The sequence below is a fragment of the Ambystoma mexicanum genome, chromosome 4q, assembly GCF_040938575.1.
Source record: "Ambystoma mexicanum isolate Mex_15411 chromosome 4q, UKY_AmexF1_1, whole genome shotgun sequence".
Lineage (NCBI taxonomy): Eukaryota > Metazoa > Chordata > Amphibia > Caudata > Ambystomatidae > Ambystoma > Ambystoma mexicanum.
In genome coordinates, this window is record NC_090928.1 from 1,261,535,572 (window position 1) to 1,261,563,194 (window position 27,623).

The following is a 27,623-nucleotide window of genomic DNA, read 5'->3' on the forward strand; positions in this document are numbered from 1 at the left end:
TTCACGGCCACCGAGGCAGCAGCGAAGGCTGCGGGCACCCCTGGGAGGGTGCTGGGGGTGGGGGCAAGCACCAGCACAGTTCCTGGTACACGCTCCTCGGGAGGGAAAGGGGGTGGTTGGCGAAGAGGCCCCAAAGCAGCCCTCCAAGGCTTACGTTCATCCAATGGACATCTCATCCACGGACGACCGTCCGTCCATACAGTCCACAAGGAAGACGGCGGCGCAGGGCCTAGCACCCAATCATTCCCTTCTCAGTCGAGGGACTTGTCCATGGACATCTGTCAACTCTCCACACCCTAGTGACGGAGATCCAGCAGAGGTTCCCCCCCAGCACTTGTACCTGTTGTGCCGCGGGCACCTGACCCGCCTCTGTGCAAGAGGAAGCGTCATACGACGCATCAGCCTCCTTCACCACATTTTGACTCGTCTCCACCAGCGGACCCGGATACTCGCACAGATATTGGTACAGAGATGGCCACAGAAACCGATGAAGATGGGGACTTCCTCTGGGCAGACGACTAATCACCACACCTGGAAGCCCCTCATAGAGGCTCTCCACCAGACGAGGTGGGATCATTCCACTCTATCTCCAGGGCCTCCGAGCTGTTCCATCTGGTGCCCGAGGAAACCAAGAAGAAGCGCTTACGATATTAGCGACGCGAGTACAAGAGGAAGGCGATCATGACGGTACCCTTTTTGGACATTTGGGAGGAAGGCTTAGCCCTCATGAAAAACCTATGCACAGCTCCAACCAGTCGGGACAGGTTGGAGAAGAAATATAGCTTACTGGAGTCTGCAAGTGCTTGAAGTCCCAACCGTCGCCAGACTCAGTAGTGTCGGCTGCCGCAAGGAAACTTATGGCCAACCCAGCCTCTGCATCATCAGTCCCTCCGGACAACGAGGGGAAGAAGATGGATGCCATGGGGAAGAGTCATTTACACAGCATCCACGGTCCTGGCAGCCAATGCTCTGGCTATATTGCCCCGATAGGACCCGTGAGCTTTGGTACAAGCTCGGCCCTATCCTGGAATTCCTCTCTTGTGATAAGAAAACCGAGGCTCTCGCCCTCTTTCAGAAAGTTTGCCTTTGTTGCCAGAGATGGTTGAAGGCCACAAACATTTGCCAGGATGTTCATGCAAAGGTGCTGGACATGTCTTTCGACAGCGAGAATCTGTTCGGTAAGGCGGTCGACGAATCCCTTCAAGCCATAAAGATGGACATGGCACGTTCCTTTGGCACTCTACAGCTGCATCACCCGTCTTTTCCGCTCCTCCCGAGGGTAATGGAGCAGATCCAAGGGATACTCCACATCATACATGCAACCTCCTCGATCCTCCACACAAGAAGCCTGCAGGGGTCACTCCCAAGCCTACGGTAGCAGAGGTCAGCGTTGCCCGCAGGGCAGTGCGCCAGTGTCCAATCAAGCCTGAACCGGCCAAGACATCCCCACTCGTGCACCCCGGTGGGAGGCTGGCTGACTGTCAGCAAGTGGAAGATGATCACCACTGACTTATGGGTGCTAGACGCTCTCGCCCACGGACACACCTTGGATTTCCAACGCATGTGTCCTCGTATTCCACTGGTTCTCCGTCGCAAGTAGCACGTCCCTCAGCTCCTGGGAAATGTGTGAGCCATGATACGGTCAGGGGAGTAACATGCGCCTTGAAACACTACCATATAATAAGGAGCGATGGAGCTTATTCCCCAATGGCTCTGGGGCTCCGAAATCTATTCCACATACTTTCAGGTCAGAAAGAAGATGGTGTTGGGGGGCGTACATTGGGAATGTTGGAGACCTATCCTAGACCTGCACCGTCTATACAAGTACTTGAAATCTGAAATTCAGGATGGTTGCATTGCAACACGTGCTCTGCCAACTGGAGGAGGGGGATTTCTTGACCTTGTTGGACCTAGAGGATGCGTACTTCCATGTCCCCCATCCGCAGGAGACATCGGAAGTTCCTGCGGTTTGTGGTACAAGGCGAACACTACCAGTTCAAGGCCCTACCTTTCGGTTTAGTCGGTGCCAAGGGTGTTCACAAAATGCTTGGCCCCGGTGGCGGTCCGCCTGCATCTGCAGCAAGTGCACATATACCTGTACCTGGATGATTGGCTGATACGAGCCAGCTCCCGGGAACTGCTGATGAGTACACGAAGGACACCATACGGCTACTGGCAGAGCTGGGGTTCTCTGTGAACTATCCAAAGTCCTGCTTAATGCCATCCCAGAACACGCTATTCCTCAGCACCGGACTCGACACAGTGGCTTGCCTGGCATCCGCATCGGAGGAGAGGCTAGTGGCCATTCAAGGGAAAGTACAGCCGCTATCGTTGGCGACGACTGCCACGGTTTGGGCCATCAAGTATTTGCTGGGCATGAAGTCGTCCTGCATATACATAGTTTGTCCTTGCAGGTTGCAGATGCAACGCTTCAGGAATTCTTGGTTGCACGTTGGATACACTTGTCTGGGAATTTTCCGAACATTATCACCCCACCATCCCTCAAAGAGGCGTTCCGGCAGGCGATGATGATGGTGGTGGGGTATGCTCCCACTTAGCCCAGGGGACGGTTACCACGGACGCCTCTCTGGAAGGTTGGGGAGCTGTTAGGCAGAATTCTATGCAGTACCCTTTGGGAACACCACACACAATTAAGACTACAAGTGACAGTACAATTTCACCTTTGGTACAAGCCTGTACTACACAAAGTGGTAGCCGTAGCAGAACAGCCAAACTTATCTCAAGAGTAAGTGAGCAGTATCAGATAGTTACACAAAGGACAGCAATTACTATGATTCAGGCAAACACTGACTCAAGGTTTTGAAGTAAAAGAATATACATTTATTTCACTCTTCAGTTGTATAACATTACACTATTCTAAGCAGTCTAAAAATCACACTCTTCATACACCACACCGCTTCCCTTAAATTCCAGACAAGTTAAGCTCACAAAATGAAGTTTGAGCAAAATGGCACTCCAGCAATTTAAAAGGGAGGGAAAGACAGAAATGAATCCACACCAAAAGGTAAGTACTCGGGGGCAAGCGACCAAGAGAGGCTACAATGATAAACTCAGACAGAAAAGGCTTAGGGCCAAAGTTAATGGTTCAAAAGTCTTTTGCTCAAGATAATACAGTTCAGTGTAGTTCGCCGTAAAGTTTGTTGCACGGTGTCCGGACGAGGTTGGTTGGTAGAAAAGTTAGTTCAAAGAGAAGAGAAGGACAAGCCTTCGGATTGGAGAAGGATTTCAGACACTTTCACCGCGGTTGAACGAAACGGACAACCGGATTTGGACAGTACCATAAAACGCAGAGGAAGCTGTCGCTGAGGCAGACATTCCTGCTAGTTCCTGCAGGCTCACGGTTCCTGAAGCGACTGTCGGACTGATCATAAGTAGGAAGACTGGAGGGTCCTGCACTACCCAGGAAAGAAACAAGCAGCAGAGCAAAGCAACGAATAAAAGGTGCGCTCTTTAATAGCCAAGCAGGGTCCGACCTTCCTGGCTATCCGGCCCACTGTAGCTCTGTACAGCAAATTCGACCAGAGGAGGGGTCCTAACTTGCAGTTTGGCTGAACTGGTTGGTCCCACCAGCTCAAGGGAAGAAGTTTCCTGGAGGATCTTCTTTTTGGATTCTGGAGATTCAGACCTGCAGCAGGGCTTCACCGAACAGTTCAGTCTTTGTAGGGGTCCTCTTCTTCCAGTTCCTCGTTGGTTCTTTCGTTTCAGTGGCGACTCTGCTCTTGCAGTCCCAGAGGCCTGCTTTTTATGCAGTTTTCACCCATTCATACAGCCTGGCTGTCAATCACACAGCAGGGTGCCTGTCCTGGCAATGACAGTCACCCAGCCAATCAAACAGGAGTGCGACTTGGGTTACCAAGGGAACCCATGACAGGGGTCCTAAAACCCCTCCCTCGCATCCTTCCTACCCAGACTCTCGGGCGCCTAAAGGAGGGCTTCTGTGTGGAAGCCAGCGAAAAGGCGATGAACAAAGGGACCAAACCTGGTTTGGCGCGCAGAGTAAAACACGAGAAAGACTTTAACAGAAAGAAATGGCGAAATAAACCCAGCCGGAGCAAAAATAAAATGTATTTGGTCAAGCAGGTTTATGTTCGAGGCTAATATAATAGCCTAAAACATTGCCACATTTATAGAAGATAATCTCGGTAGAAAAGTTGGGTTAGATACCACTGCCACCAGCCAAGTCTTAATGTATAGGGAGCGAAACAATGCTCCAAGATGCACAGACAAAAAGGGATAAGAATTGACCCTTTCCAATATTCCATGGAAGATGGGGTGTACTGGGTCTGTGATAAAAGTGATAAATAAAGTTAATGGCAACTTTATCTTTTCTGGGGGAAAGTAGTCAGCCCCAGAAAATGGAGTCAGTAGGAAGTCTAAAAGACAACCCTGTGTCACTGCACTGAAGGTGCTGTGTAACAAACATGGAAGACTATGGTGCAATGGAGTAGGTGAGGCTCCAGTGCCCAAGATCACACAAAGTATAAATACACACAGCAAAACACATGTAAGGGGAAAAAAAGGCTCACACTCTTACCAGGTGAAAAAAATAAATCCTAGAAATCCAGCAAAGCTGCTGAGGGACTCAGTAAGTAAGGGAAATCAACCAGTTATGAGAATTCTCCCTAACAGCTCACACCGGACGTCTACAAGCCAGAGATCTGTGGCTTCCGGAGATGGATCTGCACATCAACATCCTGGAGTTACGGATAGTGTTTTGGGCCCTTAAATCCTTCCTATCTTCTCTGAGAGGCACGTTGGTGAGGCTCTTCACCACCTTGGAGGGAGAATGACTATGGAGTTGAAGCTGGAGGTGGGCTGCCTCGGCCTTCTTTGTAACGTCCAAGATGTGAGCGGTGAAGGAGAGAGAGTCGAATATGTCAGGTTTTTGGGCTCACAGCTTGGTGACGGTAGAGGGCCCAAGCAGAGCGGCCAGAGGCTAGGGGGGGAAACGGGGCGCAGGTGTCCCAATAAGGATCTCGGTCTTACTGGCATTAAGACAGAGGTCGTTTGCGGCACACCATGCCTGGATAGCGGTCAGACAATCGAGCAGATGTAATAGAGGGAAGTCTAAAGGAGAACTGTGCGTCATCAGCATAACGGTGGAAATGAGAAGAGAAGGAGGAGCAAGAGGGCCGAGATAGATATTTAAAAGCTATGGTGATACGATAGAGCCCTGGGGGATGCACAGGTAGAGAGTGAAGTGGTGGAGAAGAAAGGGCCTAGCTGCAACTGGGACTGGCGGTTAGTGAGTAAAGGGGTCAGCCAATCCAGTGCCTGGTCTGTGATGCTGAGGGTATCGGAAGGCCAGCAACAAAATCCTTATACCGGTGTCGTTGGAAGAAATTCAGTAACTAGTGCAGGAATAAGAATGTGGATCCTTTTCAATGTACCACTCCCATGGTGCTTTTCTTTCTATTACATTTAGCCAACTCAGGGCTCCAAGTTGGAACTTTTAAAGGATATTTGGCAGCACTATCCATCTTCAAGCACTCCTCAGAAGAAGTTTTATATTTTAAAATGCCTTTAGTTATCCAATTTCTCAAAGGGTTAACAAATGTGTTCCCTCCTACACCTTTCCAAGTTCCCATTTGGGAGTTAAATTTAGTTTTTCACCATCTTTTTATCCTCCTCCACACGCTAGTAAAGAGGAGGGAAGATTTCAGACTAGTCCCTAAAAGGGCTCTCAGTTTCTACATATCTAAACTGGAAAGATTTAGACCAACAGATCAGTTGTTTGTCGGGTATACTGGACGCAATTTGGGCCTTGGTGTGTCCAAATAAACTATCCAGATGGATTAACCTAGCAATATTTGAATGTTACAAATTGGCTGGGAAGGTCCTCCAGATGGTTTAAGGGCTCATTCAACCAGGGGCATAGCAACTTCCATGGCTCATCAAGAGGGGTGTCCCAGTGCGAGACATTTGTGCTGCGGCCACTTGGTCATCAATGCACACTTTTGCAAAACATTAATGTTTAGACACGACTTCTTACCAAGGAGGCCTTTTTGCAAAAGCCGTCCTTCATTCTGTGCATAATTGAAGAACTATTGTCCTCCCTCCTCCTCTAAATTACAACTGATTTGGGAGTCTATCTAAGATGAGGAATATGTGGGAGGACACAATCCATTCAAAGAACAAGTTACTTACCAACTAGAACGTTCTGGATGTTCCTCCCACGTATTCCTCATCGACCCTCCCAACCTACCCCTCCGTACAGTTCTTACGCTTGTTGCACTTGTACTTCCTTAAGTGCCTGACATCTACCGACACAAAATACAACTGATGTGACCATTGACATCGAAAAAACAGAACTGAACCAACGGGCACGGCTCGAGCCATTTATAAGACGGATTATGTTGACGCTCGACGGCGGCCTTCAAGGGACAAAGCTACACGGCCTCGAGCACAGCGCCCTCTGGCAAAAAGATTTCCGAAAGAAGCAGCAAACTGACGAATATATCTAAGATGAAGAATACATGGGAGGAACATCCAGTCGAAAGAACGTTACAGTTGGTAAGTAACCTGTTCTTCTCCGTTGCAAGAGAGTAAAATGTATGTGACATCCAGCCGACGTGCGCAAAAACAATAAACTAGCCAATTACATAGTAAAGCAAGCATGAATTTTATTGTGTGTTTTGAGGTTCGATAGCAGAATTGTCTTTTGATGTTTAATGAAAGCCCTTGTTTCCTGGAGCTATTACTACCTAATGGTATGCCAATGTTATGATAGAACAGTGCAGAGAGGCAAGGACTCCATGCTAAATTATAAATCTAATCTCATGGTCAAATGGTTATTTATACAGCGCTTTTGGCAAAGCGCTTTACATAGAACATATTTATCACAATTATCACCAAATCAAAGACGGTACTCCTCTATCAACCTTGAAAGGATGAAAGGCTGAGTTGGCCTTGCCGGGATTCGAACCTGCAACCTACAGATCGTAGCAACAAGTGCTCAACGGCAGAGCTATCTTATTGGCTAACATCCTTCATCAGTCGGTTACCCGACTATCGACTGAGGTATAATAATCAGTGCCTAGATGTTGGACGAACCATGTGTGAAGCGCTTCATAAAGTTAAATACCTATCAGGATTATCACAGGGACAGGCTTTGCTGAGTTTCTATTTCAATTACAAATGTAATTTCATTTGTTTTTTAATTTTCACAGCATTTGCACTTCCTCTAGAGTCAGGTTTTGGGTGTTTTAATTGTAGTGCGTAAGATTTGAGACGCTAGAACACCTGCGATTGGTGTAATGACAATCACTCACCCTTGAACAAAGACGCTGCTGCCACCGACCATTTATAGTAATGTACCCCATTAACTGTAAGGGTAAATGGATGTAAACCAGCCCGTGCATAGTCATCATTTTACACACTGTTTTTATAATTAGAGTGAAAATTAAATTATAAGTGTAAAAATAATCTGCATCTGCATGATTATGCACACAGCACAGGAACTCTGAAAAATACAATTCTTTTTTTTTTTAAATTTATTTTTATTTTTTATTGTTATAGCTGAATAAAATCAACTTTTCAAAATTACATAATTCCATAAAAAGGTCCCAATACATGGGTAGCATACACTTAAGGACATATAGTAAAGAAAGCTAAACGACAACAAATACCACAGTTTAAAGAATAATGCAATTGCTTCAGCACTAGTTACCCTTTTAAGAACAATCTCAAAAGATAGAAAACCACATCAACTCATGTACATTCAACCAATTATTAATATGACTGTTCATAAAAAAAATTCACAAGGTAATATAAATTCTAGAAAGTGCACCAGTGCCTTTATAACTGAAAATCTGGTACTGTTGATTAGAGAACTCCATATCTCCAAATCGTCCCATTGCATGTGCACATTTAGCAGATTCGTAAAATGTTTTGCCCGTATGTCTTCCAAAGCGTGGCATGCAACTATCACGTGTTGTAAAGTCTCTTTGACACTGTGACGATTGCAAAACCGACAAAAGTTTAGTTCAGGAGGAATGGTCTTCCGCCTCACCAACACTTCTCTCGTAGGCCACAAGTTCATTCTCAACCGCAAGAACTTGGACCGAATTTTCGCAAAGGGACATTTTAGTAGATAACTTGGCGCTTGACCCAAGCATTTAATGCCAAAGATTTTAGAATTAAAATCTTTATATTGTCTGCAACGTTCATAGTTCTGGATCCACTCCCATTGATATTTTGTTTTAGCACGAATTGGGTTCTCCATCAGCAGCTGTAATGATATATCAGCTTCAGACATAGCATTTAATACAAAGCCACGCCATCGACTAGGAAAGGCCAAACCAGAGGAGGTCAAGTAGCCAGCAATCGTACTCATTATATTGTTCTCACCACCACCAAGAATGCATTTCCGAAAGAAAGAACACAGTCTCCATTTGACCCTACTAGATAGTGATTTCAGCCCTAGTTCAAAACGCAGCATAGGCAAAGGTAGGCAGTTTGGCAAATTTAAAACCTTTCTCCAAAATGTGGCCTCAAGTTTATCCCAAGCTTGGTCATTAGAATACAGCTTGGATTCTACACCATATAACAAGATGGTTATGACTTTTTGCTCATAATACATAAACAAATGCCTCAGTGTAAATTTCCCGTACTTATAAACGAGTATTTTCGCCTGTGACAGCAGCATTGACAGTTTTGACTGTAACACAGTCGAGTGTCTTATCGATGATGGTATTTTGAATGTATAGGCCCAGATATTTGTATTCTGACACAATTTCTATTGGTTGTTGTTGTAAGTACCACACTATGTTTAGGCTCTTAGCTTTCCCTCTTGACTTACAGACAAGAATCTGAGATTTTTCCAAGTTGACTAGAAGTTGGTTCTCCTTAGAATAATTAGACAATGCAGACAGCAAGTTCTGGAGACCTCTGGGAGTTTGCGATATTAAAACAAGGTCATCCGCATAAAGCAACCATGGTATGCGCTGACCACCAAGTTCAGGAGCATCGGACAAAGTATGCACGAAATAACTCCCCATATCCAATATGAACAAATTGAATAATATCGATGCTAAGCTGCACCCTTGTTTGAGTCCCAGGAACGTTGAAAAGGAAGAAGATAGAAGACCTTCAAAAGAGAGCCTAACACGCATAGACGTGTCCGTGTGTAGTTGAATGATAATTGACAAGAGAGAAGAAGGGCAACCAAAAACTTTTAACTTATAAAATAGTAAGTTTCTGTTAATAGAATCAAAAGCAGAACGAAAGTCGATAAACGCAAGATATAAAGGTTGCTTCCTAAGTGCATATTTCGACTTCAACATATTTAATGTGATCATGTTAGGAAGTGTGCCAAGTCCACTTACAAAACCTGATTGGAGAGGATCTCTCTTAAGGCATTTTTTTGTCCAGTTTTTCAGCTGGCGCAAGATCAGCTGAGAAAAGATCTTACCCGGGACATCCAGAAGAGAGATCAGTCTGTAACTTGTTGGGTTGGACCGTTCACCTTTCTTATAAATCGGGACAACAATAGATTGCTTCCACGACAGGGGAATTCTCTGTGAGGTGTTAACATGATCAAATACGAGACAAAGGATATCCGCCCAGATGTCCGGAAACCGTTTAAGGTGAGCATTGGATAAGCCATCCGGGCCTGGGGCTCTGGAATTGTTGGCTCGCTTGATAAAATACATGATGTCTTCTCTGTCAAAATGTATGTAGAAAGGAGGGAGAGTATCAAATGAGATTTTAGAGAAATGCACCGGAGGTTCAGCAAATAGTTTAGCATAGTGCTGTATCCACCTTGCTTCAGACACATCATTTGATTGAACCGCCACCTGATGCCCTGCAGTCACTTGATTTATGATGTTCCATGACTGAGCAGTGTTCTTTGAAGCCAAGGTTTTTAATATGCTAATTCCATCAATTTGGTAAAGCTTTGCCCTCCTTCCTCTTACCCAATTTCTATATTTAGTTTTGATACGGGACAAAACAGTTTGTCGCATATGCAAAGGGAGCTTAAGGGCTGCTCTCCTCTCAGAACGTACCCTAGCTTTCTCAATTCAATACAATTCTGCAAAACTTGTTTGCTTTCACTGGGGGAAAAAAAGCATAATTTGTTACAAAATATTAATCCTCAATTGCAACTTAGTTTTCCATCTTATTCATTTTACAATCTTAAAATGCTAGGAAAATATATATGCACAGTGCTTCTGTTTGCTCCAGCAACACAGCAGAAGCTGAATGGAAACGAACCGTTCCTTTTATCATGGTGTGCAGTTTTTTTTTTTTCAATTTGTCCAAGAAATGCATTCTGTTTTAGAGGCGTTTATCTATGGCTTGCAATTAGATCCATGTAGATAAAAATCAAAAGAAGCCTTCTGGTTTCTGTCATGTAACCTGACCTTTGCACTGCCCTCTGCTCTAAAGGTATGTGTTAATGTACAGAGGAAAATAATAATGCTGTCATATTTACAAGATTTCCATGTGTAAAAAGGCCTGGTACACACCTTATTTGGAGGCCTGAGTGTACCCCTGTTGGTGCCCTCAGCTGGGTGCACATTTTTTATTGAGTGGAACGTGGACATGTGTTTGTTGTAGCATAACCACTTTAGGGCCATGGCGATAGATGTACGCTAGTACCCTCCTCAACTTCATGGGGTTGTTGAGCCCAAAGACATTCTAGGTCAGGAAGGGAATATTGTCGCCCATCGAGAGCCATTAATTGCACATGATGAACACGTCTCATTTGAACGTATAGCAGAGATCTATTTACGTGACTACTAGACAGTCCATCCGCTCTTTTTTAGTAAAAAACATAACATTGTAACTTCAAACCTTTTCAATAGCATAGCCGTCATCAACCCAAACTCCAGTCTCTGCACCCCCCTCTCTCATCACCCCCAACTGGATGATGTGACCCAAAAATAACCATGGTAACTTCCTGTGTTGTGCTGTGAAAGCGACTGATCTTGTAGCTGGGTGCAGTGTCCGCAGCCGGTCCCAATTGTACTAGTGATGCACACCAATGTGTAATCTTTGTGGCAGATGGATTCAGATCATTTGAACGTTGATCAGTCGTTGGCTGTAGCGTCCCCTTCGTTATTGTATGGCTGGGGACTGCATTTCCGGTCCCGCCGCAGGAGCGGAAGCTAAATTGATGACTCTATGTATGCCGTGGCCTCGGATGGATTATTGAAGAAATGCATGCGGCCTCCATTTTGGATTTGCAACTTGGCCAGAAACATGAGGGCATATGGAACCTGTCTGATCCATAGCAGCTTCTTGACTGGGTACTACGACGTGCGTATGGTTTGTACGTTGCCTGAGGAGTCTGGAGAAATATTGATGTCAGAGGCCTCATGGCAAAGTGTGCCCTGCTCCCTGGACATTCGCAGTATTAAGTCTCTATCTCAGTAATTGAGCAATCTCGCCAGGATGGTGCGGGGAGGGGCTTCTGGTTTAGGTGCCAGTATGCGGTGTGCACGCTCAACCAAGAATTAGGGGGAGAATCTGGTGTGGTCAAATAATGATTTTAGACGATCCTCGACATGTTTCCATCGAGCCTTTACATGCCGCCTCTGGTATCCCAATCATTTGAATGTTTTGTCTCTGGCGCAACTCAAGGTAGTTGCACTTGTTGCAGATTTGATTAACCTTGGTTCTCAATTACGATATATCTCAGCCGTGTCTCTCAACTTTGTCTTCTGTGGCTCCAATCCGTATTTCGGCCTCATTTATGCAACTGCTTTCTTTTTCCAATTTAGATTTGAATGACCCAATGGTAGAGACGATATCGTCCAGTTTCATGTCCACCGCCATAAATCCGCTTAGCATCGCTGCTAGGAGGTGGTCTTCGCAGGCATTCCCTGACATTGAGGTGCTCTCCTCGTTGGTTGCCGGGTCCGTCGGACACAAGGCCTTGACAGGGCTGTTGGTGAAGGAATCGTTGGGCCCTCTTTCTCCCATCCCCACCCCCTTTGTCATGTTGTCTGCTGGTGCGATACTTGTGCTTTGTATCTTGCAGGAGAACACAACCAATGAGGCCGACTGTTGGGCTGCAGGGAGGATGGGTTCAATAGGGTGGCCTGGTTGGAGGTTTATCGTCCGGGCGTCGAGTGAGCACGTTATTTCAGTATTGTCAGCTTAATGTACATGGGTATGGCGGTCGTGCCCCGTGCGGAACGATAGGGTTCAAAAACAGCTGTGGAGTGGGTCCTCTGGTCCGAAGGGTCAGTCACTAGATTCTGACCTCATGTGGGTAGTTGCCCCACTGCAGCCGACGCTCAGACTGCGTGTTCACGCGAAGCAGTGGGTTGAAGCTATGATGCTGTGCCGGCCACACTGCCCATGTGTTGTAATTGAGTAGGAGTGCCTCAGTCTCCTGACTCAAGGCAGCTGCGAACTGCCCTGCTTGGTTAAGTATCTTGGCCACTGGCACCAGTGTAAAAGGAAGGTGGTGGCTTGGGGGCGACGACAGCCGAATGAAGCTGATCCAGTTTCTTCACCAGCCCCAGGTGATTATAATAGTTCTTGTTATGACCCACTTTTGGCCTTCGTTTCATGATTCCGGTATAATCCGGAGCCCAGGTCGCACAAAACAATGCCCTACGGGGTCTGGTCCCACAAAGAACGCTTGCAGATGCCAGTCAATATTGTGGCTCTGTCATGTCGGCAACACCACCACCGCAGCAGCGTGTGCTACCGTGTTCCGACACAGGCTGGGGCTAGGTTGTACGCTCCCACTCCGGGTCTCATGTGTAGACGTCGGGTGCACAGTGACATGCTTGTTATGAGGCCCGTGGCTGCCTGCAGCCAGCAAAGCCCTGTAAGGCCACGAGACAGTACTGGGCGCCTTGGTGTATGTGTTATAACAAACAGGCCGCAGCAGGCCTCTGACCTCCACCCAGCTGACTACGAATTATATGCCCTGCAACTGCCCCAGTTCTAGGACCCCTGAATTCTGAGATACCAGTTGACCACCGACCATAAACCGATCAACCATAAGAAATCTAAGAACATGGTCGTCCCACCTTTATTTCATATTGACATGATTTGTAATGTGAGGTACAGGGAGGGATACATTATAGTTCAAAAGTGAGGGTGGTAGCCTTGGAAGCAGAGAGATGCGATTGGGATGAGTCCGGGTATGTGTGGGTTAGTGTAATCTTGAAACTCCCCCTGGGCCAGTCTTTGAGCATGCCAGGAGCACTGTATAATAGAGTAGCACTATTTGCAAATGTAACTAATTGTTTCTTTGGCCTTGGTTCCGTGGACATGATTAGCCCCGCAGACCCCACGTGATGGAAGACCGACGGACTGGGCTGGGACCAATGGCCTGGCATCCCCTATGGAGCAGGCCAGCCATGTGTAGGGTTGCACCAACCAGCCTCACGGGTTTCCACTATATGTAATGATGTAACCCATGACGCTGTCTCTCCTTTTAAGATTCTGGTTGTACCCTTTTTTGGCATAACGTTCCATGACAGCAGAGTTCTTTTTGTAGACATAAAACATGTTATATTTGCAAGAGTTACTTGGGCCTTTTTCCCTAGCGGGTTGTATTTTTTTCTGGTGTCAGCGTTTAGGTGTGTGCCTTCACTAACCAGAGTCTTCTAGGCTACAAGCAGGAGCTAAATGGCTCCCCTCAATTTTGAACCGTGGAATGTCTGATCTGGCATGTTCAGTCATAAAGCTGTACTCCTTACAGAACTTGCTTAGCTACTGCAGTAGTCGCTGTATGGACTTTTCATTATCTAACTTGGTCATGTTACATTGTGAAATGTTTTCACATTAGCATCACATTTATTTTTATACTGGGTTCCACTTATACTTAGTGCTTCAGATGACCGGGTGGCTTTGTACAACTTAAGTGATGGTAGAGTGCCCACCTTTACCCTATCCATTTCCCTATCGCAACAGAGGACTTTCTGAGAAGGCTCTTTCCTGATGTTTCTTAACTCTGGTGGGAGTGATTCCTTCACTTCCTGATAACCCCATCTGCATAGAAGAATGCAGCCATCCTAATTGTATTAACACATTTAAAATAAGGCAGTTCACAATGTTTTACAACATGTTTTTTAAAGTTATTGTATAGTTGAACACTGAAAGTTTTTATATTTGTTGGATGTAGGAACAGATGCGTATTATATTGTATAATTTACTGTTCTGTAATGTCTGTTAAATTATTGAAAGGAATGTATTAATTTGCTTTAATTTGTAAAGGTGCTTTCGCACTAAAAACAAATTTTAATTAAAAAGACAGTTTACAATGTTGATATCTAATGATCCCTTCCAGTATAAATTGAAGTCCTAATACGATGATTACACTTGTCTTGCTGATCGAAGCACGTAGAATAACTGAACATTATTTTATGATTTATTGGTATTCATGGTAAACAGTCTGGTAACCTGCTTTTGCACTCTTTAAAAATAAATACCCCCATGAGAAAGGGGACTGGGGAAATATCACCAGTGAGGGTTCTGTGTCTCTACATGCAATCAGCATTTTGGTGACATAAGAATTACCACAGAACTTTATATTTTGTAATATGTTTGTGATAAGAGTTATGTTGAAATCTCGAAGTACATAATATACACTGTTTGCTTTCTATTTTAATTTGACAAGTCAAACTAGCATTAAAGTATTTGACTTTGGACCATACAAATTAATTTGGCCACCCCCAAGATTTGGACGGGTGAATAAAATTGCAATGACACATGTCGCTACATTGGGGTGCAAGGGTCGATTGTTGTGATTTTTAAAAGTGGTGCCGCGAGGGAAAGCCGATGTGTGCTCATGACATGTCCCCGATGCAGAGAACCTTAAAGAATTGTTATAAATCACTTCCAGTTTTTAGAGCCAGGCAGTCAGCCTGGTTTTGTAGTTTTCCTATTTTAATTGATGCACAATTTACTGTTTTACAGGCCCATCATATGTGAAGATGTTTGCTGGAGAGACGTCACTTTGTCCTGGCTGTGGAAAGGCTGTATTTTTCGGTAAGTAATAAAGCAAGTATTTATTTCTTGCACATGTCGAACCAATCAGTTTAACATCAAACCTGGTCCTTTTTTTGGGTCTGTTTGATGACTGCCTGATTTCCTATTTGGTGGGTGGGGGTGGGGGCAGTGAAGAGGAGAATCACAAAAGGCCTCTGGCCATGTGAATAGATAGCTGTTGCACGAAGGAGGCAGTTAGAGCTGGGAGTTCTTGTAAGCTGCCTGCTTCAGAAAGTGCTTCAAGCTGCAAGAAGGGAGTACATGTAACATGTTTTCCTTTCAGTTGTTTCATTTCCGTTCAACTTGGATGCAGTCTGTGGGCTTTGCTTCTGACCCTGTTGACCTGTGGGCTGAAGAGTGTTCTGTGCAGCATTGCCTCTCTTTTCCTCATTGCTGCTTTACAACCTGTATTTTGGGAAATGCAGTCCTTTAACAGTGTACAAACTCCAATGATAAAAGAATGTATTTCTTGGATGTGGGTTGTACCTGGAATACATAGCCCATGGCCCTGGTTGGATGCCTGCACATTTATTGTTTGGGATTGGTGTGGGTTTGGATTGCTTGAGTCCTTTAGCAGGGGTGAGCCAGCCCGGCCCAACAGTCCATAAAGTGGACCAAAGTATTTTAATCAAAGTCTGTAGATTTTCAGCTCCACAGACTTGGCTTCACCAGAGTTCTTTTGACATTCCACTGCAGCACGGTTTTCACAGGAACATCACCCTTTTCTTTCTTCCTGCTTGGGCCTTGATACTTTTTATAGTCTGCCCATTCTGTCGGATGTGCTTGTTGCTCCTTGGTGAATTCGCCCCGAGGTAAAAGCTTTCTTCTGGCAGAAGAGGCAGGCCATTTTTGTACATACCTCAGCCCTGTGTCGGAGTGCGGCAGTGTTGGGCAGAGACCAGGATGGCCAACTACTCTGCCCTTTTTTTGAGTTTGCTGTCTCGTCCAACAAATATTCTGTGTTCAGCTTTCAGTTTTGTTCACAATTTAAGCCACTCTTTCCTAGACTTTCTCTCCTCCTGGCTTCTATTAGTTATTATTCCTGGGATCTTGTGATGCTGGAAATGCTTATAGATGGATAGGGCTTTCTCCTCCCACTACTTCACTGTGTGTTTGCTGTGCCTCCTCTGCACAGAAGTCCAGTTTGGAAATCCTGGCAGTGAAGCTATTCATCTTTTTCTTTTGGTGAAGAATGACCCATGGGATACCCCTATGGCACCCATGGGTAGGGGTACTCCTTGGTACCCCTAATGTGTGTTTATGGGCACCTGTGTGTTGCCCACAGCAGGACATGGGCTGGTGACAGATGCATGATTATTTTGCAGTGGCTCTTGGTCTCCCTCATTTTAGGACACTCAGGCCCTGCCATAGCATTCAATTGATTCCTAAAGGAAGGCAGGATGGGCACTGTTAGGGAGAATTCTCTGTTTAGGCTGAATTTCCTAACCTAGTGAGTCCCCCAGCAGCTTTGCTGGATTTTTGGGGTTTATTTTTTCTCCTGCCAAGAGTGAGACTCTTTCACCCTCACTCTTGGACATGATTTGAGAGTGTTTCTGTGACTTGCTATGTGCTTATGGGCTAGGGGGTATTTTTTCCCCATAGGCTATCATTGGTTTTTGAATGTGTGTTACACAGCACCCTCAGTGCAGTAACACAGGGGTGTCATAGAGACCCCCAAACATAGACTCCACACCCTGGGACTGACTACTGTCGCCCTGGGTCTGTAAAGTCACCATTGACTTTATTAGTCTTAATTTAGGAACTTAACCAGTACAAACCACCTTACTGTGGAAGTACTGGTAGGGGCAATTAGATTGCCCCTGGGTCTGTTGTCGAGGGGGTACTGTCCCGTCCCCCCTCGCAGAGTTCTGGCTGGTGGCAGTGGATACCATGGAAATATTCCACCGGAATATTTCCCAATGGGATTTCCCATTTGTTTTTAATGCACCACTTTTTGGTGCAATGTTAAAGATACCGCCGGTTTATTTATTTAATATAAATTCACCGGTTGGGATTTTTTGCCAGAACTCGCCGCCAAAATGGCGTCTAGGTTCACTTCAGTAACCCTGAACCCGAGTCGAGCCTTTGTTCCACTTTTTGGCGGGCTTCTGCACAGAAGCCCTCCACAGTGGTGCCATTCTGTCTGGGTACCACAGGGGGTGTGGGAGGGGGTTTAGGCACCCTGGACTGAGTTGCCTTGCCAACTCATGTCGCACTCTGGTGTGATTGGCCCAAGTGGTGAGCCACCCCGCTCACCACTTAGCATGTTTGAGTGGCAGCTAGGCTGTATGAATGGGGGTTTGCTGCATAAAAGCAGGGTTTTTGGGACTGGTTCTTCAGAAGTCGCCACAGGACCTAAGAAGCCGAAGAGGGAGAAGCCGAGACGACCTGCCAAGACGACACCACCGGTGAAGCCCTGCGGAACCGTCTCACCACTTTTTCCGACGACAGAGGAGATCTCCCGCCGGAGAGTCTCCTTCCCTTAACTGGTGGGGACAACCAGTTGCTGCCTTCTTTTCGCCGTCCCGAAGCATCTTGTGGCCGCCTTGACTGTGCCAAGCACCCCGGCAACCGGGATACCACTTTTTACCTCAACCGCGAAAGAGGGGCAAACTCCTTTGTGACCGGAAAACTCCACGGCTGGCCTCATCCCTGGTAGTGCAACGACCTGCAGCTTTCCTCCACGTCGAGATCACCTCTTCCTCTGGACGACGCCGCGACTTGCACCCACTACCAGGAACAACTACCACCGCTGGAGGATCCTTTCCACTTTTAAAGGTACTGTGTTCCGCCCGGCTTCCCTTGCCACCGATTGTACGGTGTAGATTTAGCCCTTGGCTCTCGAACTTGGGTAAGCCTGGGACACCCTAACTAAACTTTTTCTAAACTCAGTAAAACCTTTTCTACTCACCTGCAAAGACTTGTGACATTGTGTGATCTTGGGCATATTTTCGCCTGGCTCCCTCTAAAGCGGGCCACGAACCAATTCTCCTTGTTCCAAAGTTGACTGCCTTTGCTAACCTTATGTGAAAAGTGTTTTACCTTGCTGCTTTCATTACTCCTGCTTTTTCCCTCCCTTTTCTAATAACTTGTTGGAGTGCCATCTGATGGTAAGCACTCACCTGTGTTTGTAAATAAGTGGTGTTAACTTAGACTTGTCCAACAAATGACTAGGGATGTACACATAAGTAATAGTGACTGTGTTTTGACTTACCTTTTTCTGTGCTAGTGTAATTTATGAGTGTGCCTTTAAAATAAATAAGTATATACTTTTACACCTAGCTCTGGTCAGTGTTTGCTTGTACTACTGTGCCTCTGTAACTATCCTGTATCCTCTATATACTGCCTAACTCTTCTTGAGGGAAGTCTGACTGCTCAGCCACTGCTACCACAGTGAATCTGTGTGGTACAGACTGCTACCAAGTGGGTTTACTGCCAACACCTGTAATCTTAAATCTTTTGCAGTGGTCCCAGAGGGAACTGCACAGGTTTCTGCTTAACAGGCACCTGGCTTTCTACCTTTCCCTTCCTGTGTCTCAATGTCCTGAGATGCCATGATTATGTTCCCTTCCTCTGATTGGCTGTTGGTGTAAGGTTCCAGCTTTCGCTTACTGCAGGGGTAGAAGATGAATCCTCCAGACCCCTTGAGCTCGCCCTGGCTACAATCTTTGGTTGACTAATTGCAGAGTTTGCAACCCTGGTGGAAAGGGGTAGTGGAAAAAACAAAAATGTTCAGGTCTCACCTTGCCGCCCTCTGCACACTTGGACACTTCCTGAACACTCTGCTGACCTATAAAGTAAACAGTTAATTCTGCATCTTTCCCAACTCTTCCCTCGCAGTATTCCTTTACCCCAAAGTATTCCCTCTGGTACCTGAATGCCTTGAAATTCTTTACTGAATAAAATGCTGGTTTGCTTAAACAATAACTGTGGTATCTCTTGTCTTTTCATTTTTCTTTCCAAACTTGCGTAGAACTTGGGTTCATATATACTGTAATTAAACTATTTAAAGTGCACTATCGGCGCTCAGTTCAACGCTGTTACTGTGCTTACTTCCAGCTTCTTCTGGCTGCCTCTTACAATGTGCTGGCTTGTCCTCCATACCACTCTACTGCCAGAACTGCCCTGACATAAAAACTGTTCTCATGCCAACTGCGCAACATAGTCTATCGGAGTTGATGAAAAGCCTCCAAAGCTTTTTACAGGAACTCTGGCTTCTTTGTGGTGCGCGCACACGTTTGTGGGTCCTTTTCTCGAAGTACCATGACGAAACTCGGCCAGAGCTACGCAGTTAACAAATGCCGGCAACAACACGCGGGTAGATCAGTGTTAAATTGACCGCTGGAAAACCTCTTTGCCTCAATGTCCTTGTTCCTCAACGGAGAATTGAAGCCTTTTAAGAGTTTACTAATGCTGGCAATGTTGTGTTCTCCAGCATTTCATCTTTCATAGATTCACATGCTATGAACAATTCCCCGCCAGGCTGGGAATCCTCATTTAACTTTTACAATAGTAAATAAAGAAAACATTAGGTGTTTATTTTGTATCCCATTGCCCTCCTTTTGGGTTCTATTGGTCCCCACCAATGGGATGTCGAGTATGTAGCGCCTCCCCTGCAGCCTCACTTCAGATTCTAACTGCATGTCATGCTGAAAGGAGTCCTTGTTCAGTTTCTTGTGAGAAACTGAAGGGTACTCTCCCAATGAGACCTCTAGAATCCCTTATTCTGGTGGCCAGGGAAGGGCTGGCGCTGTCAGATCCCAGCCCTGGGGTTGGACGAGTGAGGGAGGATCCCCTGGATAGGGGAATCAAGGTCATACCTGGGGGTGGGGGGGGGGACATGGGGAGGGGTTAGGGATGAGAGGAGAGAGGGATGAGGAAGACGACGTCTATGAAGTCTTCATAGGCTGTACCAAATCGACCTCCCTCCAATCCAATAAACATCCTCTTCTGAAAGCTAACAACCCCTCCATATATAACCTATGCCAGAATCCTTGTTTTCCTTATTCCTACGTGAATGATTCCAAACGTTTTCCACATCCCACCGATTGTTTCCCACTCTCTCCAGGCTCAGATAAAACACTCCGATTCCCACAATTACCTGTTATTTTCTAGGTCCCAGCTATTCCCGTTTACCCTGCAAACCATACCAATTCAGTCTTTCTGATTATTTCAGAATTCTCACAAACCCTCCTGCTTATTTCCCAAACCTTCCCCATCCTACCCCATAGGACATTTACAAACTCGACCTCTTCCCTTTTCTAACACCCACATTTGTCCACAATGTAGAAAAGAATGGACTGGTAATAAATCTGTGTACCTGACATGTCCCAATTCAAGGGTCAGGCAAAGTCAGGCAATTGATCAGAATCACACACTCCTGACACCCCTTTCCCTTCCACACAGGGATAAAAGGTAGAGGCAGGGAGCACAGTACGAGCAAGGCGAGCACGGCAGGCAGCACCACGAGCCTGCTAATCAGGCGCGCCAGTTCAAATGAAGGAGAAAGACGTCAGGAAGCAGGAAGGTGGTGTGGAGGGAAATGACTTTGCCCTTTTCGACCCAGAGCCATGGAACCTCGTGGAGGAGAGCCTAATACTGTAAGCAATAGCACAAGTGTCTTGCAGCAGATGTCAACGGTACACAGGGCAAGCCTTGGCCGATGAGCAGGAGCGAGCGAAGCTCAACGTGCCGATGATACCGGCCGTGACTACAGGAAAGCCAAATGCCAAGCAGTTCATAACAGCCGGTGAGGCGAGGGGTGAATCGGTGAGTGCTGAGTGAGAATCGCAAAGTGGCAAGTTTGAAGTAAAGAACTGTAACAAGTATTGAAGGGGAGACCATCTGCAGATGGAAACTGGTGACAGGTGGGTGCTAACTCGAGAGACTCGGGTCAAGCCCCATATGAGAGAAACTACAGGTACCAAAAGGCCATCGGAGCCAGCAAAATAGGTCAAAGTGGTCATACAGAGGAGGGTCAAGTAAAATCCCTGTACAATCGAAAGACTTTGATCTACATGCAGTGTAGAAGAAAGGGAAGTGTATCCTGCTAACATTGAACTGTGTAAAAGAGAACATTGAAAGTAAAGGGGGTCAGTGCCCAGAAGAGGGGGACCCAGGGGTGAGCCACTATCACCCTGATCGAGAGCCACAGTAAACCTGGTGATGGGAGCCTAAGAATCGAGAGGGGTCTGAGCCTGGCAGAGGGGGATGCAAGGGTGGAAAGTTCAAAAGTTAAGAGACGGCAAGCGTGAACCCGAAGGAGGGATGCCAGAGAAGAAGGGTCAGAGTCCGGTAGAGGGAGATCCTGAGGTGAAGCGATCATCCAAATTTCAGACACATAAGGAATACGATACGAGAAGGGTCAGCGCCCCGAAGAGGAGGTCCCGGGTGAATCCTGATCACCCTAAAAGAACTTTCATTTGGTTAAAGTAACTTTCATTTAGCTAAAAGGAACGTTTGTTGTTTTTGTTAGTTGAACTAATCCGGCTCCAAAGGCAAGAGACTTTCAAAGGAAACCAGACTTGGCCATCGACAGTTCTGAGAACTGCCATTGGAACTATCGTCTCTTGCTCAAGACTATGCTGTGCTCCAAGCTCCCGCCTTGCCCTGTACTCAAAACGTGGGGAAGGGAGACCCAAGTTGCCGCATCCTGACATATTTGAGATTAATTCTTTCTTTTCTTGAGAACTATCCCACACCCTTATTTGTATTAGTTGTGAGGTTTGGCAATAGGTTTCTTTCTATAGGCCCTTTTTATTTTGACACAACGCCACCAGGACAGCCTTATTTTTCAATTTATGGTTTTGACGCTTGCTGCCAAACTAGATTCAGGTTTAGATTAGGCGTTTTTCCAACCTGCATACAGCCTTAATTGTTCAATAAAAACACCCTTGGACTGTGATCACTTTTGTCTGTCTTGTTGGCACCATGAGTTCTTCGCATTCTCCACAGAGAAATCTCCATCTTTTCCAAAAACATGAAAATCTATCTTCAGGAGCTTTACCTTTTTCTGTCAGATAAGTGAAAAGGGGGCAGGTGGCAGTGAATATGGAGGGAAGGAAGTACCTCTTTAGAGCCTGTTGCAACTGTGGCCTAAAAAACTTTTGTATTTATTGCCTTCACCCACACCACTCTGCTCGAGTGTGAAATATGTAAAACCTTCATCTCTAAAACGCTGAAAGACAGAAAGAGACATCTGGTATGCTGACTGAATGAAGGCCATTGCACCCCTTCTGAGGCAGTCCTCAAAAAGCCTGGCAGTCACAAAACACCAAGAAAAAAGGTAATCTGGGTCAAAAAGGGCAAAATCTGAGGAAAGGCCAGCAAAACAGCCTACATTCATGATAAAACGAATCCCTGTTAAGGGCCAGGTCTCGCCATCAATGGAGGAGGCTGTGGGACAGCCAACGTACTCGCTGATGACTCTGAAAGGGGGTCCGTCTACGGAAGAACCTCGACAGCCAAACGACTGACGATGCATGTCGACAAGGCGTCTCCCTGTTGATGAGCTAGATGGAAAAGCACTCATTGACGGAACACTCAACGAACAAACACTCGACGGGACGGACAAGAACCGCTAGTCGATGGAGACAAACCCCGTTTGCCAGCGGTGAACAAAAAACGCTGTCTATAGGGAAAATGGTACCGGAGACGGCAAAAGACCAGTCAACTGTGGAAAAAGAAAAGCGCAGGCAGGAGCCTGCAAATGCTGAACCCACACAACTTCCACAGGCAGAATTGGACCAATCAGGGGTGCGAGAAGCAATCCAGCACCATCCAATCACGTACTTGCAGTTCATGCCTGAGGACTTCCTGCAGTACGAAGTGAATTCTGAGTTTGAAACTCAGCACGCAGCATCTCTAGAGTTCTCTGACTCAGAGTCCACAACCATGGGAAGGCTCTTGCAACCGCCTCCACCATTAAGATCACCACATCTCTTGCAGCGTCCACGACATAGCCCCAGGGAACTAAGGGATATTCCTTTTGCACAACCACAATAACCCCTGCTAAATCTGCAATCTCTCCTCTCACTGCATATTCTGTCCACACTCCAGAATTTGCTCACTCAACTGGACACTAGACCTTCGGCTGGACTACAGGCCCCAGTGGCTACACAACCACCTGTAGAACCACAAAGGCACCCAGGAATCCCAGTGGGTGACAGCCACAAATGAGCATCTCTCCCCCACGAAAAGTGGACAAGCATCAAACACAAAAAGCAATCGCTCTCACCATATCATCGCAGCCCGAAAAGGCAAGCGGCATCCAGGGCTCTAATACAGCAGAAATAAGCTGCACCCGAACTTCCGGCAACTGACCCTCACAGAGACTGTGTAAGCCGTCTCGTGAATTTCCAACAAGTGAGTTCTGTGTGGGCATATAGCCCAGGTCACTGAGAACCTGCTTGATCTCCAGGCTGAAGAAGGGTCTGGTAACACAAGCCACCATGGACTTCGTGTAGGGATAGAAGACTTCACATCCTAGCGGTAAGTGGGAATCTGGAAGGGGCACCGTCTTTGACTCTGCATCTCGTTTCGGTATTGGTGTTATGGTCACCTCCTCATAGGGGTCTTCCACTGTCCATTCAGGTGTTCTGTCCGGGCGCATGTGCTGCCTCTTGGTTGGAAAGCACCTTGGACTTCAGTACTGGATGACCTTTTCCCCACAGGTTCAAAAGGTACCGGCGAAGAGTGTTACTGCCATTCACCATATGAACAGGCAAAAATCACTGGAGTATGCAATGTCGCAATAAGGTGGAGTCTAGGTCCCTTAATTCGAAGGTTGAGTCTAACTTTCTCTAGGGTCCTGGTAATGCTAGGTCACCACTGTCTGTTCCTAAGCCAGTTACTTTTGTGCCAGCAAACCAAAAACAAGGTAAATCCTCTTTGGATTCCTATAAGAGGAAAAACAGACCACACTGCATCGGCTTCGGTTGCGGAAGCGGCTTCTTCTAATGAAAAGCATAAAGACTTTACGAATGTGCATAATTCTCCTTAGGAACCTATTTATGTTTTTGATTCTGAGGCTGATCGTTTCGATCCTTCGAAATATTTTACTTCATCAGGGTTTCAAATTTGTAAGGTACTACCCAGCTATAAGCCACTTGCCACCTCAATTCTACACATACAGCACACCCTTTCTTAATCACCAAGGGTCGATTATCATTAGCCAGTGTCTAATGGCGAGTATAAATTTTTAACTTTATGCCGCAGCAAGTGCTTTTTTTGAGACGCCCATCTATTTCTATAGTTCTCTCCATAGCAAGGCTTTCCTTCCACTTCTCAGCCCTCTATACATATTGTTCTTACACATTTTCAGATACACATTCAGTGCCACTGGTTTAGTTATCAAAATACTGTTAGCGCTTCTTTGACCCCTTCATTACCCAGTGATAATATCCCTATATTAGTGATTGCTTTTTCCTCTCCCATGGCTTCCTACCTGTCGTAGGCCCTTCTGGGTCTTCTACAAGCTTTGAGTCAGTGGTTTCTGCAATCATGCAGTCTGTTATGAGTTTTTGGAGGTTTTAGCCAGCAGGCTTTGAAAGTTTACCATCTGCGGGACAATCTGTTACCTTCTCCCCTCTCGTGCAGGCGGAAGTTCCAGTGGATCCCCCACTTCCAAAGGTGGCCAGAGTTGACTGTTCTTTTTTGGTGGAGGATGAAACTCCTATATAGCAGTTTCATATTGCAGCTTAAATCAGTTTTCAAAAATTGATTAGGCGTTTACTAATCAAAATGTTCTTGGTTAGCAAACAAATTATTTTGATTATCAATTTTGTAATAGTAATGTCGCCAGAAGTTATTTGTACAAAAGACATTAAATGAGCAACAGTACAGCATTTTGGTTTACGGCTGAAGTAAGACATTAGTGAGATGAGTGTGTGTAAAGGTTAGCTGCATGAATGGACACACACAGGTATGATAAAAAGGCTCTGAAAACAGTTTCACCTTGGTGCAGTCGGGGTTGCACCAGGCAGTGTCACGTATATTGTATGCTTGATCCATCATTTGCTGTGTTTGAAGTGCAGAAGATTCATAAATTAAATTTCAGTGTTACTCGAAAGTCATAGCCTGAGGCAAAGTACGTATTGTGTTGCTGCAGCAGGGTAATTGTAAACTACAGATGGCCCTTGCCTGTCATTGATATCAATATTTTCAATATCATGTTAAATACCTCTTTCAGGGGAGGGCAAGGCTGGTAACCGTACTCGTGCACAACCTAGGTTAGCCCAAGCACATCATTCCAGCCCTGCTCACCCCTGAAAGCGGTGTTTGCCACTATTAGCAATCGGAGCCGCTATCTGGGGTGCTGAGAATTTTGTGCGCAGTGTGTTATGACGAGATCTGGTGCCTTGAGAAAACACTACCTGGAGACAAGTCTTTTTGCCTTTTCTAACGTGAGGAGGAGTTGAACTCAAAAGCTGCTGCACACGCGGAGTGCACGGTGTGCGCAGTATGTTCAGGAGTTGTGGAGGCAGTGACCGCGGTTGCCTCTGTTTGGACAACAATCCCTGCAATGGGCAATAAGCGAACATTGGAGATCGTCGGCTCAGTGGTCCTACACCCCTGAGATTGCCTATCCGTTTTGCGGTAAGCACACAACCTGTTAATAGTAGTGGGTGTGGTACTCCCCTCATTGACTGGGGTCGTTCCCCCGGTGTGGCAACCTCCGCTACTAGCATTACCCTCTTCAGTACTTTGTCCCCGGACGACAAAGTACTACAAGGCGTAGGTGCCTGCTCCTTATACTTCTATAAAGATAAAGCCAAAGCGGCAGACTGCAAACAGAACTTTTGAGCAAGGGTAATTCCTGTATTAGTGCTAAAAAAAAAATAGGATCGAGTGTGGGAATACCTGGCAGCAGCCTGATTGCCTCGACCCTCGTGGAATCTCTCAACCATGCCCCCGTAAGCGCCCTATAAACAATTTACAACCTGCGAAAACACAAAAATAAAATGCCTGGCAAGGTGAATGGCTATAAGAGCAGTTATACCTGTGCTGCCAGTCCCCACTGTAGTAGACTGCATCAGTGCACAGGTGACTGAAAGGGTTGACATACTTGCTGGCGCCATAACACCATGCCCGGGCCCTGGGCAGATTAGAGTACTTTAAATCCAAAAGTGCCAAGCCGGCAAAAGTACCAGTTGACTCCACCCCTGTGGCCGACAGACTCAATAGGTCAACTGGAGTACGATCTTTGGGGCATTCTCAAACTCGACTTTTGAAGATATTGATACCAACTCCCTCCTCAGATTATGTTATCAGATGTGTTCGAGGGGGAGGGGCGGGTGCTCTGGAAGCTGGTGGTGACCTGCCTCAGGCTATTTTCCACTCCACTGGAATGGAACTTGCAAACAGCACTTCAGCTCCATCGGGTCCTCTTCATTCTGTCTCTGAACACAAGCAGCCTCAACCTTGTTCATCTGCTACTGCTTCTGCTCCCCTTCGATCTAATCCTCCTAAAAGTGCTCAAGCACTTTTTCACCGGCTCTCCGCTTCCCCAACTTGTTTCATTCCCCAAACCCTAGTTCCCAGGAAACTGGAGGGACGGCTCGTCCCGCAGCGGGACCTAATGGATCTGCTTTGTATTATCATTCAATGCAACTGGAGGTGGGAGCCTCTTGGGATGGTCTGAACTTTGCTGTCAAAATCCTGCTTAAATTATGTGGCAGGATACATACTGAGGTACTAAAACAAGGTGAACATATGGCCTTGAGAGTTGCCTGGAACTTGCACGCTGAGACATGACAGATCCGGTAGTGCAATCCGAGGTCTGCCTGATCATTATTCCTTCCCAAAGTATGGTCTCAAATAGCAGTTTGTTGGACTTCTCTGCACATTTGCTGTTAAATTATCCAACTTGTAAGCATTGGTAATTACAGAACAAACGGGGAAAAAAAAGCTGCTACAAAACAAAAAGGCGAACATGGCTGTGCCTGCTAATGCCCAGTCCCTGCTACTAAATTCCACCATTATAGTAAGGACTAGCCAGTGAAATTTTTTGAAGTGCCGAAAGAAAAGGGAGAGTCGCCAGAAGAAGCACCGCCAAGCGTAGGAGGGATCTCTGACAAGTTGGTTACTGAAAGATGCAGTAGAGGAAACTCCACAACTGCTGGAGGCTGCAGTGAGTAGGCCTGTCCTGACTGCTCCCAGCACAGAGAAACCCAAAGATGCTCTAATCCAGCAGAGGGCTGATTTCAGGGTGCTACCAGAAACAAAGTTGAAAATGGGGATCTATAGGTCCTCCCACTTTCAGTACCATCTACGGGGCCGGTACTGCATCTCAGAAAATTCACTTGGGGGGGGCGTAGGGGGTCGCTAAATACCAGCGTATTAATAGAAGTGTACTCCTCGGAACATGTGGTAAAATACCAGCTCTGCGTAGTCTTAGTCCTGCTGACTGAGAATGTGGAACCAATGTAGGTCGGGGGGCATGAGGGTTCCTGGGTGCGTTGCTGTTTACCTGTTATGGCACCCTGATCATAGCCCAACTAGAATCATTGGAATTCCTGGGTTATGAGTTGGATAAGGTGGTTGTTCCCCCGACAGAAGGTAGCGGTTACCATGGTTTCTTGGAACACTGCCATTTCCTTTAAAAAAGGTCCTTCGCTGGATTTTGTATTACAACCTGTTGTATT

General features: G+C 46.2%; 1 protein-coding gene across 2 annotated transcripts in view; it reads left to right on the plus strand.

The window, feature by feature from the left end:
• Positions 1-27,623, plus strand: part of CRIP3 (cysteine rich protein 3) — a 1,016,009-nt gene that overhangs the window by 334,752 nt on the left and 653,634 nt on the right. For both annotated transcript variants that reach the window (XM_069608868.1, XM_069608869.1), the window contains exon 5: positions 14,908-14,979. In XM_069608868.1, coding sequence (XP_069464969.1) covers positions 14,908-14,979 — 72 coding nt within the window. The remainder of the gene's footprint in view (positions 1-14,907; positions 14,980-27,623) is intronic.